Raw genomic sequence first — 15,224 nt, 5'->3', positions numbered from 1 at the left:
TAAAAAAGCTATGTAATAGGTTTCTCTTATATTTTCCTTCTTGAAAGATTACACTCGTAGAAGATTGGAAGGGGAAGTCAGAGAGATAGCAGGGAGGTAGAGCATTTTAGCAATAATTTGAGTAAAAAACAATAAAAGCTTGAACTAAGAATAGTGTCGCAGGAAGGGTAATTTAGTTTCTTTGACTTGACTGCCAGAGGTGGATGGTAATGGAGAAGTAAGAGTTTAGGATTGACTGGCCATTTACAAAAATAATTATAGAGTGAAAACCATAATGAAATACCACTTTTTACCCACTAGGATTCTTATAATCAAAAAGATAATAACAAATGTCAATGAGGAAGTAGAGAAATTAGAACTCCCATGCACTACAGGCAAGAAGGTAAATGGTGGGGATGTTTGGAGAAGAGCCTGGCAGTCCTTAAAAGGTTAAGCATAGTTACCTGCGCTTCCAGTCCTAGGAACCTAACCAAGAAAACTGAAAACACGCGTCCAGAAGAACTTGAACACGAGTGTTCACAGCAGCATTTGTTATTCATAATAGCCAAAAAGTAGACACAGCCCAAATGTCTGTCAGCTGATAAATAGAAAAACAAAATGTGGATCCATATAACGGAATATTATTTGGCAATTAAAAGAAATGAATTACATGATATTGTTTTCTAAAGGAAAGAAAGAAATGAAGTAGTGATACATGCTACAACATAGATGAACCTTGGAAACATTATATTAACTGAACAGTCAGTCGTAAAAGGTGACATAGTGTACGATTCCCTTTATGTGAAATGTCAAGAATAGGCAAATCCATAGAGACTGAAAGTGGGTTAGTGGTCCCTACTGTTGGAGGGGAAGTGGAGGTATTGAGGAATGGTTGCTAATTGGTACTGGGTTTCATTGTAGGGTGAAAAAATACTCTAAAATTGATTGTGGTACTGATTGTACAACTCTGTAGACATACTAGACAGAAACCATTAAATTGTGCTCTTCAAATAGGTAAATTGTATAGTAGGTGAATTATAGAGATGTTATAAAATTATTATAGGGGAATAGTTTTATGTGACTGACCTTACATATATTCAGTTTTTCTTGAGATATACTTGCTACATCCAGTTAGATAATTAGTTAAACCAATCCAGGGTTCAGCAATGAGCTTAAGGGCCTTGGAAGTTACTATATCAAGATGATAGATAACATGATAATGAATGGGTTAGTTTTCCTAGGGAAAATACAATTAATGTTGGAGATTAAGATAACATCAAAAGTCAAATTAAGGAAAATGAAAACTAGAAAGTGACTGAGAGAATGGTTCAAGAACCAGGGGAAAACGAGAGTACCACAGATGCCAGGGGAGGAAAATGTATCCAGCAAAGTGTTGTCATAGTATTAGTTGTCTTGGCCCAGAGGGGTGACTTCAGGTAGATGAAAGTACCCAGGAGAATAAATATGTTATCCAGACCACTTGTGGACACAGTTGTAGCATCCTGCTAGGGAGAAGCCAGTTTCTAGGAGAATAAAGGAATACCAGAGTAGTGAGTAAATAGAGAAGATGAGGGTAAATCAGTTTTTCAAAATCCTAAATGCATGGCCTCAAGAAAAAGGAGATAGCTAGAAGTATATGCATTGTTTAGGTAGCTTAGTCTTGTTTGGTTTGGTTTGGGTTTTTTGTTTTGTTTTGTTTTGTTTTTTTTGAGACAGAGTCTCACTCTGTGTCACCCAGGCTGGAGTGCAGTGGCTCACTGCAACCTCTGCCTCCCAGGTTCAAGCAATTCACCTGCCTCAGCCACCCGAGTAGCTGGGATTACAGGTGCGTGCCACCAAGCCCGGCTAATTCTTGTATTTTTATTAGAGATGTGTTCACCATGTTGGCCAGGCTGGTCTCGACCCGAGGTGATTCGCCCGCCTCAGCCTCCCAAAGTGCTGGGATTACACGCCAGCCATACATTAGAGTGGGCCGAGCCACTGTGCCCGGCTCAGGTAGCTTAGTTCCGTCTCTAATGAACACTGAAATGAAAGAAAAAAGTAACAAGCGAAAATTATATGGGGAAAACTAAGAAACATCGTGGCAAGAGGAAAGTAAACATTAAGTACGTAACTGGCTAAAGGATAAGAACAGACATTTCACAAAAGAGGAAAGACATACAGGTTATATCCATTGAAAGTTGTCACCCCAAAAGCATTTAGAAAAGTGAATTAAACCAGATGTTATATATGAAATTTAAACAGCATCAATAAAGGAAAATGTTCATCCTGAGGAGGCAATGAAATGGCCATCTCAGACTGCTGATGGCAGTATAAATTGATACAGTCCTTTAAAATATGGTTTGATAATAGGTATTAAGCCTAAAAATCTTCTCATTCTAAAATAAATGGTATGTTTAAAATGACATGAGAAGGTTAAAAATGTAAAAATCCTGGATTAGTGATAACTTGATTTTTTTTTAAAAGGAAAATGGATCTTATATTGTGGTGGTAGAATTCTGTACACATCCTTTTTTTTTTTTTTTTTTTGAGACGGAGTCTCACTCTGTCGCCCAGGCTGGAGTGCAGTGGTGCAGTCTCGGCTCACTGCAAGCTCCACCTCCCGGGTTCATGCCATTCTCCTGCCTCAGCCTCTCCGAGTAGCTGGGACTACAGGCGCCCGCCACCACGCCCGGCTAATTTTTTTGTATTTTTAGTAGAGACGGGGTTTCACCGTGGTCTCGATCTCCTGACCTTGTGATCCGCCCGCCTCGGCCTCCCAAAGTGCTGGGATTACAAGCGTGAGCCACCGCGCCCGGCCTTGTACACATACTTAATAGCATGTTTTTAAAGAAAAATGACTTGGAAAAAAATCCTTATTACACAATAAGTACAGAAAACATTGTAAAATAGTAATACTCTATGAAATTTTTATGCTGAACTTTGTAGTGTTACAAGGTTCGATGTTATTCCTTTTTTTTTTTTTTTTTGAGATGGAGTTTCGCCCGTTGCCCAGGCTAGACTGCAGTGGTGTGATGTTGGCTCACGGCAACCTCTGCCTCCCGGCTTCAAGCAATTCTCCTGCCCCAGCCTCCCAAGTAGCTGGGATTACAGGCATGCACCACAACAGCCAGTTAATTTTGTATTTTTAGTAGAGATGGGAGTCCTCCATGTTGGCCAGGCTGGTCTCAAACTCCTGACCGCAGGTGATCTGCCGTCCTCGGCCTCCCAAACTGCTGGGATTATAGGCGTGAGCCACCAAGCCCGGCCCTCGATGTTATTCTTGCCCTGATTCTATTTTAGTAAATGGATTTTACTAGCAGATAGGGATCGGTTGGGAAGAGGAATCTTAATTATAGAAAAACTCATACATAAAACATTGAAGGCACGGGCCTTGCCTGTCATATATTCACTGCTGTACTTCTCTGTCAGATGTGTGCCTGGCATGCAGTAGGCATTGAAAAAGTATTCGTCAGTCAGTGCAGGGGCTGTTTCCTGTAATCCCAGTTTGGGACCAGCCTGGGCAATATATATAGTAAGACTATATCTCTACCAAAAAAAAAAAAAAAAAGCCAGAAATGGTGCCATGTGCCTATGGTCCCAACTACTCGGGAGGCTGAGGTGGGAGAATCACTAGAGCCCAGGAGTTTGAGACCAGCTTGGGCAACATAGTGAGACCCCCATCTCTACCCAAAAAAAAAAAAAAAAAAAAAAGTCAGGTTAGACAGGCATCATGCCATGTGCCCGTTGTCCCAGCTACTTGGAGGGCTGAGGCAGGAGGATCGCTTGAGCCTGGGAGGTCAAGGCTGCATAGAACTGTGATCATACCACTACACTCTAGCCTGGGTGACAAAGTGAGACCCTGTCTCGAAAAAAAACAAAACAGCAACAACAGACAACACCAAAAAATAAGAATTTGTTGAATTAAGAGAGCAGTGATATTGATTGGTAGATACAAACTTTGATTCTGATTACCCAGAGTTCATAACAGCAGAAATACTGATGTTATGAAATGAAAAATAAGATTTAGCATTATATTTATTCACAAATTTGTTAGACTTTATAGGATAAGTTAGGAATGAAATATACATAAATATTGTCACTACTCAAATTCCTTTCTAAAATTTCTTCCTCAAAGTATGCTTTTAAAAAAAATTTATGGTGGGTAAATGTTACCATAAAAGATTAGTTTCACACAATAGGGATTATTTATATCAGGTATAAATGAATTAGTGGATTAGGACCTTTTTAAAATAAGTAATATTTTACTTTTTGCTAAACCACTTAAACAGTTATGTCAATGCATGTCTCCTAAAAATAAGGATGTTTTCTTATTAAATATGTTTATAGAAAGGAGGCCTCATGAGCATCATATATGTTGATGAGTTTTCATTGGCAGTATGGCATGTTTGTTTTGTGAATTTGAATATACTCCTTTCTCAAAAAATACAATTTTACCTTTATATGATTATAAAAATACATTTCTTAGGAAAGTCTCTGGGCCTTTTTGACTATCACCAATTTAAGTCGGTAAGTTAGTGGAAAGTAGGAGGCCATTACATAGAAACTCAGTTGCTGGTTTTTGGAAAAATATGCTTTCTGCAAATGAAGAACACATCCAGTAGTTGCTATTTATTCATTTATTATGTTATACTTAGGACATGTAAATGTTAGGCACCATCTACGTGCTAGATATCTTCATGTTTTACATAAATGAAAAAGATAGCTTATATTCCTATTGGGTTTGTCAAATGGATCCTGTGTATTTAGTACAATCTATACTATAGTCTTCCTAAAAAGTCAACACATTCCATTTTGGACATTAACTTCTGTGTATATGTCATGTTTGATAAAGGTACTGTGTGAATCAGGCTCACATTTGTAATTGATATTTCATGTATAACCAAATTAGCAATATATGAAACAAGCCTCTTCTTGAATTTTGCAGTTGATAAAAATGGTGATGTGTGCATTTCTATTCTTCATGAGCCTGGGGAAGATAAGTATGGTTATGAAAAGCCAGAGGAACGCTGGCTCCCTATCCACACTGTGGAAACCATCATGATTAGTGTCATTTCTATGCTGGCAGACCCTAATGGAGACTCACCTGCTAATGTTGATGCTGCGGTAAGGTGGTCACACATCTTCCCTTCCCTTCACTGTCCCTTGTAATAAAACTTGAACTATAGTTAGTAGGTATGTAAGTATGCATGAATGTATGCATGCATGTGTGTGTGTGTATCTCTTTCCATAGTTCTTATTTTTGACAAAATAAATATAAATATTTATTTACGTATTTATTTTATTTTTTTGAGACAGGGTCTCTCTGTCACCTAGGCTGGAGTGCAGTGGCACAATCATAGGTCACTGCAACCTCAAACTCCTGGGACCAAGTGGTCCTTCAGCCTTGGCTTCCCAAATTGTTCCGATTACATGTTGTGAGCCACCATGCCTGACCAAAAGTGCATATTTATTGTATACAACATGTTGTTTTGAAATATGGATATGTTGGCTGGGCGCGGGGGCTCACGCTTGTAATCCCAGCACTTTGGGAGGCCGAGGCGGGCAGATCACAAGGTCAGGAGATCGAGACCATGGTGAAACCCCATCTCTATGAAAAATACAAAAAAATTAGCTGGGCGTGGTGGCGGGCGCCTGTAGTCCCAGCTACTCGGAGTGGCTGAGGCAGGAGAATGGCATGAACCCGGGAGGCGGAGCTTGCAGTGAGCCGAGATTGTGCCACTGCACTCCAGCCTGGGCGACAGAGTGAGACTCTGTCTCAAAAAAAAAAAAGAAATATGGATATGTTGTGGAATGGCTAATTTGAGCTAATTCACATATGCATTACCTCACATACTTACTAATTTTGTTGTGAGAACACTTAAATTCTCCTCTCAGCAGTTTTCAAGAATACTACGCGTTATTAGGATGTAAACTGTGACATCAAATTTAGAATTGGGGGTGGGATGGGCAGAGCAGAAGTGTAGTTTTTCAATGCAGTCAGATTTTTATCAGCTTAAAATGGCTTGTTGTAACTATGAAATTTTTTTGTAAGCCTCATGGTAACCACAGAGCAAAATCCTACAGTAGTTAACACAAAAGATAAAAAGTAAGGAATCGGGGCTGGGCACGGTGGCTCACGACTAATCCCAGCACTGTGGGAGGCCGAGGCAGGTGGATCATGAGGTCAGGAGATTGAGACCATCCTGGCTAACACGGTGAAACCCCGTCTCCATTGAAAATACGAAAAATTAGCCGGGCGTGGTGGCGGGCGCCTGTAGTCCCAGCTACTCGGGAGGCTGAGGCAGGAGAATCACTTCAACCTGGGAGGCGGAGGTTGCAGTGAGCCGAGATCTGGACTCTAAAAACAAAAGCGATTGTCATACCTAAGACAATTTAATGCCTGATCTAAAGTTCATATTATTATCCCCAAGTTTTCAATTTTCAAAAGTTTCACATCTATAGAAAAAAATGTATTAGTTAAATGAACACCAGCATACCTTTCACCTAGGTTCACCAGTTGTAGAAATTTTGCAACTTTTTTTTCTAAACAGTTTGAGAGTAGTTTATAGATACCATAACCCTTCACCCCAAAATGTTTCAGGATCTGTTCCCTAAGAACAAGGCTGTCTTTCCATATACACAGTACAAGTCTGTCGTTGATGTAGTACTATTATTGTTTATACATATACAATCTATATTCACATTGGATTGGCTTGTCCAGTATTCTTTATTGCTGCCACACCCCCATTCTGCAGTTTTTTTTTTTCTTTTTAAATCCAGAGGCTAGTCTGGGAACCTCTGTTTTATTTGTATTCAAGTTTTATTAGTCGGCTTTAATCTAGAATAGTTCCTAGTTCCTTAGCCTTCTCTCCTTCTTTGAAAAGCCTTTTGTTCTTATTCTTAGAACCTTTGTTAGTACTATATACCAAAGCCAGGGCATAAAATTTACCTTTCTTCTTAGGTTAATAACAACTTGGGTGGAATCTTATATATAGACTAAGACACTATAGATAACTCCCTTTGAAAGCTATGACTGAAGTTAATAATAGAATTGAACTAAAAACTGGCAGAAAACTTTAATCAAGTATTAGTCTAAACAATGTAAGAGATGATAAGGGAGAAGGGGTGATAGTTGCATTAAAAGAAATCCTAGGGAATCATTTTGAGAGAGAACTGATGAATGTTTATGTGTTTCATGCTCAGCTATCAGCAGTTTTAATAAGAAGATCAGAGTTGGCCAGGCGCGGTGGCTCACACCTGTAATCCCAGCCCTTTGGGAGGCCGAGGCGGGCAGATCACAAGGTCAGGAGTTCGAGACCAGCCTGGCCATAGTGAAACCCCGTCTTTACTAAAAATACAAAAAAATTAGCCAGGCGTGGTGGCAGGCGCCTGTAATCCCAGCTACTTGGGAGGCTGAGGCACGGAGAATTGCTTGAACCTGGGAGGCAGAGCTTGCAGTGGGCCCAGATTGCCACTGCACTCCAGCCAGGGTAACAGTGCGAGACTCCATCTCAAAAAAAAAAAAAAATCAGAGCTGACAAGTTGCCCTTTTTATTTTATGTATGTATTTATTTATTTTTGAGACAGAGTTTTGCTCTGACGCCCTGGCTGGAGTGCAGTGGTGTGATCTCACCTCACTGCAACCACAACCTCTGCCTTCCGTGTTCAAGCGATTCTCCTGCCTTAGCCTCCCAAGTAGCTGGTATTACAGACATGCAGAACCACGCCCAGCAATTTTTTTGTGTGTTTTTAGTAGAGATGGGGTTTCACCATGTTGGCCAGGCTGGTTTCAAACTCCTGACCTCAAATGATCAATAACCAAGACCATGAATATGCAAAAATTACTTTATTAACCCTTCAAAATAGCTGAATCTAAAAAGAGCCAAATGTACTGCCAGAGTAAAGTCATTCTCTTGATGCTAAACATTTTCCGAAGTGTCGAAATAGGCCTTAATGTGAGGTTGAAATATGCAAACATGAGTTCTAGTCCGAATACCACAAATTGTCCAAAATCTATTCCTTTTTTTTTCTTGAAACCCACTGGTTCTTCCTTCTGATTTAACTAGTTAGTTGTCTCATATTAAAACCAAAAACCATGACTTACAAACAGTTTACCATCCTTTTTTTTATTTTTTATTTTTTTTTGAGACAGAGTCTCTCACTGTTACTCAGGCTGGAGTGCAGTGGCACAATCTCAGCTCACTGCAACCTCCACCTCCCAGGTTCAAGTGATTCTTCTGCCTTAGCCTCCCGAGTAGCTGAGATTACAGGCGTCCGCCACCACGCTTGGCTCATTTTTGTATTTTTATTGTATTTTTAGTAGACACAGGGTTTTGCCATGTTGGCCAGGCTGGTCTCAAACTCCTGACCTCAGGTGATCCACCCACCTCGGCTTCCCAAAGTGTTGGGATTACAGGTGTGAGTCACCCGGCCCAGTTTACTGTTCTTACTTGCTTTTTCTTCTTGCATACTACACCTTTGATCATATTTTCATAGTACTGTTTTTCTGACCTCTCAGTCTGCAGTACCTATGCCAGGAAACCCCCATTTTTCTTAGCTGCTTCTCTCCTGGGTCCCTTTATTCTTTGGCTCCATTTTTTTTTTTCTTTTTTAAAGACGTAGTCTCGGTCTGTCGCCAGGCTGGAGTTCAGTGGCACAATCTCAGCTCACTGCAACCGCCACCTCCCAAGTTCAAGTGATTCTCCTACCTCAGCCTCCTGAATAGTTGGAACTACAGGCGTGCGCCACCATGCCCGGCTAATTTTTTGTATTTTTAGTAGAGATGGGGTTTCACCATGTTGGCCAGGATGGTCTTGATCTCTTGATGTTGTGATCCGCCTGCCTTGGCCTCCCAATGTGCTGGGATTACAGGCATGAGCCACCGCGCCCAGCCACTTTGGCCCCAGATTTGATTGACTTTCTCAGCCTGCGGCTTAGCTGACTTGCTCAGATTACCCCTTCACTGCTCTTCTCAACTGAATCTTTTGTTTCATGGATCCCATTTCTTCTTTTTCTTCTTGGTTGATTTCCTCCATCCTAGAGTAATGTCTTAGGGTATGTGGCAATTAAATCCTTAGTCTATTTATGATGTAAGGTGCTTTTATTCTTCCCTTATACTTGATTAATACTTTGTTTCTAATATTATAGGGAGAAAAAAATTTATATGGAATTTATATTTTATTATTTATTATTGCTGATGCGAAAATTGATACTAGGCTGATTCTTTTCCATTTTTAGGTGACTTGTTCTTTTTTCCTTTTCTTTTATCCCCCCATTGTATTTAGGTTCTTTTCTTTATGATTGGTCTTTGGAAGTTTCACAGAGTTGTGTGAACTCTTTTTCATTTGCCAAATTAACATTTGCTTTAATTTTAAAGATACCAGCCCTGGGAAATTTTCCTTTTAAATTATTTTGAGGCTGGGCATGGTGGCTTACGCCTGTAATCCCAGCACTTTGGGAGGCCGAGGCAGGTGAGTTACTTAAGGCCAGGAGTTTGAGACCAGCCTAGGCAACATGGTGAAACCCCATCTACAAAAAATACAAAAATTAGCCGGGTGTGGTGATGTGCACATGTTGTCCTAGACGCTCCGGAGGCTGAGGTGGGGGGATTGATTGCATGAGCCCAGGTGTTGAAACCTGCAGCGAGCTACGATCACCACTGCACTGCAGCCGAGGCAGCAGAGTCAGACCCTGTCTCAAAAAAAAAAAAAAAAAAAAAAAAGAAAAAAGAAAGAAATGACAGTCTGCGGGGATGAGGGGGAAAGAAATGGTATTTATGTCACTCAAAGCTATATGGCTATATGGATGACAAAGCAGATACTAAACTGAAGGTAAGGGTAAGGATTGGAGGAAGAGGTGTCATTTAAATTGCAAAATGAAGGAGTAATTGTTTTTGGCACCAATACCCACACTAGCAGTTCTTTTATTTATTTTTTGGTTTTTTTGAGACAGATTCTCACTCCGTCGCCCAGGCTGGAATGCAGTGGCGTGATCTCGGCTCACTGCAACCTTTGCCTCTCCAGTTCAAGCGATTCTCTCACCTCAGCCTCCTGAGTAACAGGGATTATAGGTGCGTGCCACCATCCCTGGCTAAATTTTTTGTATTTTTAGTAGAGATGGGGTTTCACCATGTTGGCCAGTCTGCTCTTAAACTCCTGACCTCACGTGATCCACCTGCCTCTGCGTCCTAAAGTGCTGAGATTACAGAAGTGAGCCATCACACCCAGCCTAGCGGTTCTAATTATAGCATTCTTCAGTATATTTATATGAAGTTTATAATTATTTTGGGAAAGTGTTAAAATTTTGGATATAGGTGAGGGAAAATGTTGAGTATACAGACTTCCAATTAATCTCTATTTTCACGCGCCCCCCCCCCCCCTTTTTTTTTTGGAGAGACGGACGCTCAGGCTGGAGTGCAGTGGCGCGATATTGGCTCACTGCAATGTCTGCCTCCCAGGTTCAAGCAATTCTCCCACCTCAGCTTCCCAAGTAGCTGGGACTACAGGCGTGCACCACCACGTCCAGCTAATTTTTGTATCTTTTAGTTGAGATGGGGTTTCATCATGTTGGCCAGGCTGGTCTTGAAGTCCTGACCTCAGGTGATCCTGAGGTCCTGCCTCGGCCTCCCAAAGTGCTGAGATTATAGGTGTGAGCCACTTTGCACGGCCTCAGCCCCACTTTTTATTCAGGCTCTTCTCAGATTTGCCATTTCCAAATTTTAGCTTCTTTAGGCCTCTGTTTAATAGACCCTTTTCCCTTTGTTTCCCCTCTCCTCCAACTCCTCTCTCTCCTTCCCTTCCTTTTCTTTCCCCTCCCTCATTACCCCACTGTTCTGTTCCATTTTTGCATGTCAGGCAGTGACAGTGATAATTGTCATATATTTTCCTCTACACTAGAAATGGTACTTAGTATCATCTCAATATGATGCATCCCACCTATCTACCTTATGTTGCAGACACTTTTATGTTTATTTTCTGGTTGTTTCTGATAGGGAGAGTTGGTAATCCTTCAGATTACCAACTGAATGTCTTTTTTTGAGACGGAGTCTCACTCTTGTCGCCCAGGTTGCAGTGCAGTGGCACCATTTCAGGTCACAGCAAGCTCCACTTCCCCGGTTCAAGCGATTTTCCTGCCTCAGCCTCCTGAGTAGCTGGGATTACAGGCATGTGCCACTACGCCTGGCTAATTTTTGTACTTTTACTTTCACCATATTGGTCGGTCTGGTCTCAAACTCCTGACCTCGTGATCAGCCCACCTCGGCCTCCCAACGTGCTGGGATTATAGACGTGAGCCACGGCCCCTGGCCTGAATGTCTTATTTGCATATTTTAGCTTTCTTTTTCAGTGTAATATAAAACTGTAAATGTTCTTTTGTGACCTTTTTCTTTTTTAAAGATAGTTTTTAATGTAGAGGTAATTTGCATAGGAGATTTCTGCCTGTATATCCTGGTTAGTGTCTTGCAAAAGTATGTCTAACTGCTTTCTACCTTATCAACTCTATAATATTTTTGAAGTGTACAAATCACCAAGGGATTACATTCAAAATTAAAATAAATATTTGAGATTATAAAGGGGAGTTTGCATGAAATCACTTGATACTGCTTTTTTAATCTACAGAAAGAATGGAGGGAAGATAGAAATGGAGAATTTAAAAGAAAAGTTGCCCGCTGTGTAAGAAAAAGCCAAGAGACTGCTTTTGAGTGACATTTATTTAGCAGCTAGTAACTTCACTTATTTCAGGGTAAGTTTATTTTAAATATCATACTTTTGTTTTTTTTCTAAATATCATATTAGTTTTTGGAAATTGTGTGATTTGGGTATTTGAATTACATTTTTTCATTGACTTCATTTTTTAATGGTATTATCCTGTAGTCTCATTCTCAAAACTACTGTATAATCTGCTTGCTTTTCTCCTAAGACACCCAGCTGCTTTTGACTAGATATTCTGCATTCATATGGTTAGTATGCTGGTGGTCTATTTCTTTTCACTGATGGTAAAGTTTCTAATGATAAGGTTCTTATTTCAGTTTAGTTTCTTTGTTTGACTTTTTGATCTAGCATCCTGATCACTTGGGCACTAATGTATCTTCATATACTGTATTATGTAGGGTATAGGCAAGACTATTAGTCATCTACCTGTTCCTTTAAGGTTGGTCTTCTGGCCGGGCGTGGTGGCTCACGCCTGTAATCCCAGCACTTTGGGAAGCTGAGGCGGGTGGAACACCTGAGATCAGGAGTTTGAGACTAGCCTGGACAACATGGTGAAAACCTGCCTCTACTAAAAATACAAAAATTAGCTGGGCGTGGTGGCGTGTGCCTGTAATCCCAGCTACTCAGGAGGTTGAGGGAGGAGAATCGCTTGAACCTGGGAGGCGGAGGTTGCAGTGAGCCAAGATGGCACCATGGCACTACAGCCTGGACAACAGAGCAAGACTCTATCTCAGAAAAAACAAACAAAAAAAAGTTGGTCTTCTATCTCCTTGGTCTTTACAGATAGGGCCGGTAGTTAAAAACTTCCCTTTTATTGTATACCATCTGTCCACAGTTTTATATTAGGTCTAGAAAGGAGTCAAAGATGGAAGCTACCCATCCACCTTAGAAGAGGAAATAATATAGATTAATTGCTCACATGTGGGTTATTTGGTCTCTTCTTTTAAAATTAAATATTGAAATGATAGAAACTGAAATGAAGACTGTCCTTTCAGGGATCATTTCTATAGTTTGTTACTATAGAAGTTTTCTGAAGGTGTAGAGCACCAAAAGATACAACATTGAACTTGTTTCAAATTCAGCTGCTTTGATTCAGCAAGCTGCAACAGTTAAAAACATAGCAGAAAATTTTTATTGAGTATGTCTCTGAAAAAGGAATAGTTGCAAGTTGGTGAATAAGGTCTAAGAGTTGTCCAGCTACAGAAACAAGATGCCAGATGATTCGTTAAGACCTATTTGTAATATTTAAATTACTTAATAAAAGACCTATTGATTTGTGGGGGTTGAGGGAGAAACTGAAATACACTGTCTGAAAAATCACAATCCATGGCACATCTTGAACCTACCTATTTTAAGAAAACGAACATTACCATTATCTTCTGTCCCCTACACTCCACTGCTTTCTTCTGTCCCTTTCTCATATTCCTAATTCTGGGTTTACTATTGCTTTTCTTCATAATTTTACCAAATTTGCATTTTTAAACAATGTATTTCATGATTTTGAACTGTTTATATGTGGAATGCATTTATAATGAATGCATTCTTCTGTTACTTTTATTGCTTAATATTCTTCAAATTGATCTGTGTTGCAAATAGGTACATTTCACCTGTGTGCTATTACACTTGGTAAATTACTGCTTTACTCCTTATTCTCATTGCAGTCATTTTCTGAATTGGTGTAGGGGTGTTTTTTCTTTTTCTGTTATAGAGGGTGGCTATCCTTGTTTCCTGATTTGCATGTACCGTAAGAGGTTCTCTAGGGTATATACTTAGGGGTGGAATTGTTAAATCAAGGGTACACGTATGTCATTTTGACTAGATAATGCCAAATTGTTTTCTAAAGTGTTCCTTCTTTTCATAGTCCCATTGGCAAGGATAAAGATTCCCTTTGTGGCCGGGTGTGGTGGCTCACACCTGTAATCCCAGCACTTTGGGAGGCCGAGGCGGGCGGATCACAAGGTCAGGAGTTCAAGACCAGGCTGGCCAATATGGTGAAACCCCGTCTCTACTAAAAATATAAAAAATTAGCCAGGCACAGTGGCGTGTGCCTGTTGTCCCAGTTACTCAGGAGGCTGAGGCAGGAGAATTGCTTGAACCCGGGAGGTGGAGGTTGCAGTGAGCCGAGATTGCACCACTGCACTCCAGCCTGTGCAACAAGAACAAAACTCCGTTCCAAAAAAAAAATATTCCCAGCCGGGCATGGTGGCTCATGCCTGTAACCCAGCATTTTGGGAGGTTGGGATGGGCAGATCACTTACAAGACCAGCCTGGTCCATGTGGTTGAAACCCCGTCTCTACCAAAAAATATACCAAGGTGTAGTGGTGCACTCCTGTAGTCCCAGCTACTCAGGAGGCTGAGATGGGAGAATCACTTGAACCCAGGAGGCGGAGGTTGCAGTGAGCTGAGATTGCATCATTGTACTCCAGCCTGGGCAACAGAGCGAGACTCCATCTCAAAAAAAAAAAAAAAAAAAAAAAGCCCGGGCGCCGCGGCTCACACTTGTAATCCTAGCACTTGTGGGTGCTGAGGCAGGTGGATTACCTGATGATGGGAGTTCAAGACCAGCCTGGCCAACATGGTGAAACCTCGTCTCTACCAAATACACAAAAAATTAGCCATGTGCAGTGGCGCACACCTGTAATGCCAGCTACTCTGGAGGCTGAGGCAGGAGAATCAGTTGAACCCAGGAGGTGGAGGCTGCGATGAGCCGAGATCACACCACTGCACTCCAGCCTGGGCTACAGAGTGAGACTTCATCTCAAAAAAAAAAAAAAAGTCTATCTAAATCTGGATGTTGTGGACTTAATATGAATTGCCCTAGTTACCAATGAAATTGCATATCGTTTCATGTGTTTGACCATTGAGATTTTCTCTGTGAAATGCATGTTCAGGTTTTTAGACTACTTTTTCGGTTTGTTGATTTGTGTACTTGTCCTTTTATTTTCTTTGTGGTATCCTTTGGACAAATTGAGGTTCATATGTATATATAATTTTTTTTTTTCTTTTGGGCAGAGTTTCGCTCTGTCGCTCAGGCTGGAGCGCAGTGGTGCAATCTCTGCCTCCCTGCAATCTCCGCCTCCTGAGTTCAAGCAATTCTCGTGCCTCAGCCTCCCAGAGTGCTGGGATTACAGGCATGAGCCACCGCACCTGGCCTGAGGTTCTTAATCTTAATGCAGGTGAATTTGTTAGTCTTTTCCTTTATGGATTTTACTTCTCGTTTCTTAGCTAGAGAGCCTGCTCTTTTTTAACCACCAAAAATCTGTTTTGTTTTGCTTTTCAGTGTTGAATCCACTGAAGTTGATTTTTGTGTATGGTATGAGGTAGAGGTTGAACTTCATTCACCCCACTTTTCCCCTGATGTATAACTCTTGACTATACCATTTATTGACAAGTCCTTGCTTTCACCACTGGTGTAAAGTGCCTAGTATAAAGTGCCTGTTATGTTATACAATCAGATTTCCAACACATCAACCAGTATGTGTTGATCTGTTTTGGGCATTTTTTTTTTTGAGATGGAGTTTTGCTCTCATTGCCCAGGCTGGAGTGCAATGGCG

At 40.8% G+C, this 15,224-nt stretch overlaps 1 protein-coding gene and 1 pseudogene across 1 annotated transcript in view; both read left to right on the top strand.

The window, feature by feature from the left end:
- UBE2G1 (ubiquitin conjugating enzyme E2 G1) overlaps window positions 1-15,224 on the top strand; it is a 94,423-nt gene that overhangs the window by 70,490 nt on the left and 8,709 nt on the right. The window contains exons 4-5 of the mRNA XM_032138345.2: window positions 4,907-5,085; window positions 11,577-11,700. Coding sequence (XP_031994236.1) covers window positions 4,907-5,085; window positions 11,577-11,663 — 266 coding nt within the window. The 3' untranslated portion in view covers window positions 11,664-11,700. The remainder of the gene's footprint in view (window positions 1-4,906; window positions 5,086-11,576; window positions 11,701-15,224) is intronic.
- Window positions 12,649-12,819, top strand: LOC116459555 (small nucleolar RNA U3; annotated as a pseudogene).

This window comes from Hylobates moloch, unplaced genomic scaffold (assembly GCF_009828535.3).
Source record: "Hylobates moloch isolate HMO894 unplaced genomic scaffold, HMol_V3 SCAFFOLD_19, whole genome shotgun sequence".
In the NCBI taxonomy this organism is placed as follows: Eukaryota; Metazoa; Chordata; class Mammalia; order Primates; family Hylobatidae; genus Hylobates; species Hylobates moloch.
The sequence above is the reverse complement of the archived record's forward strand: the minus strand, read 5'-3'. Positions and strand labels throughout refer to the sequence as shown.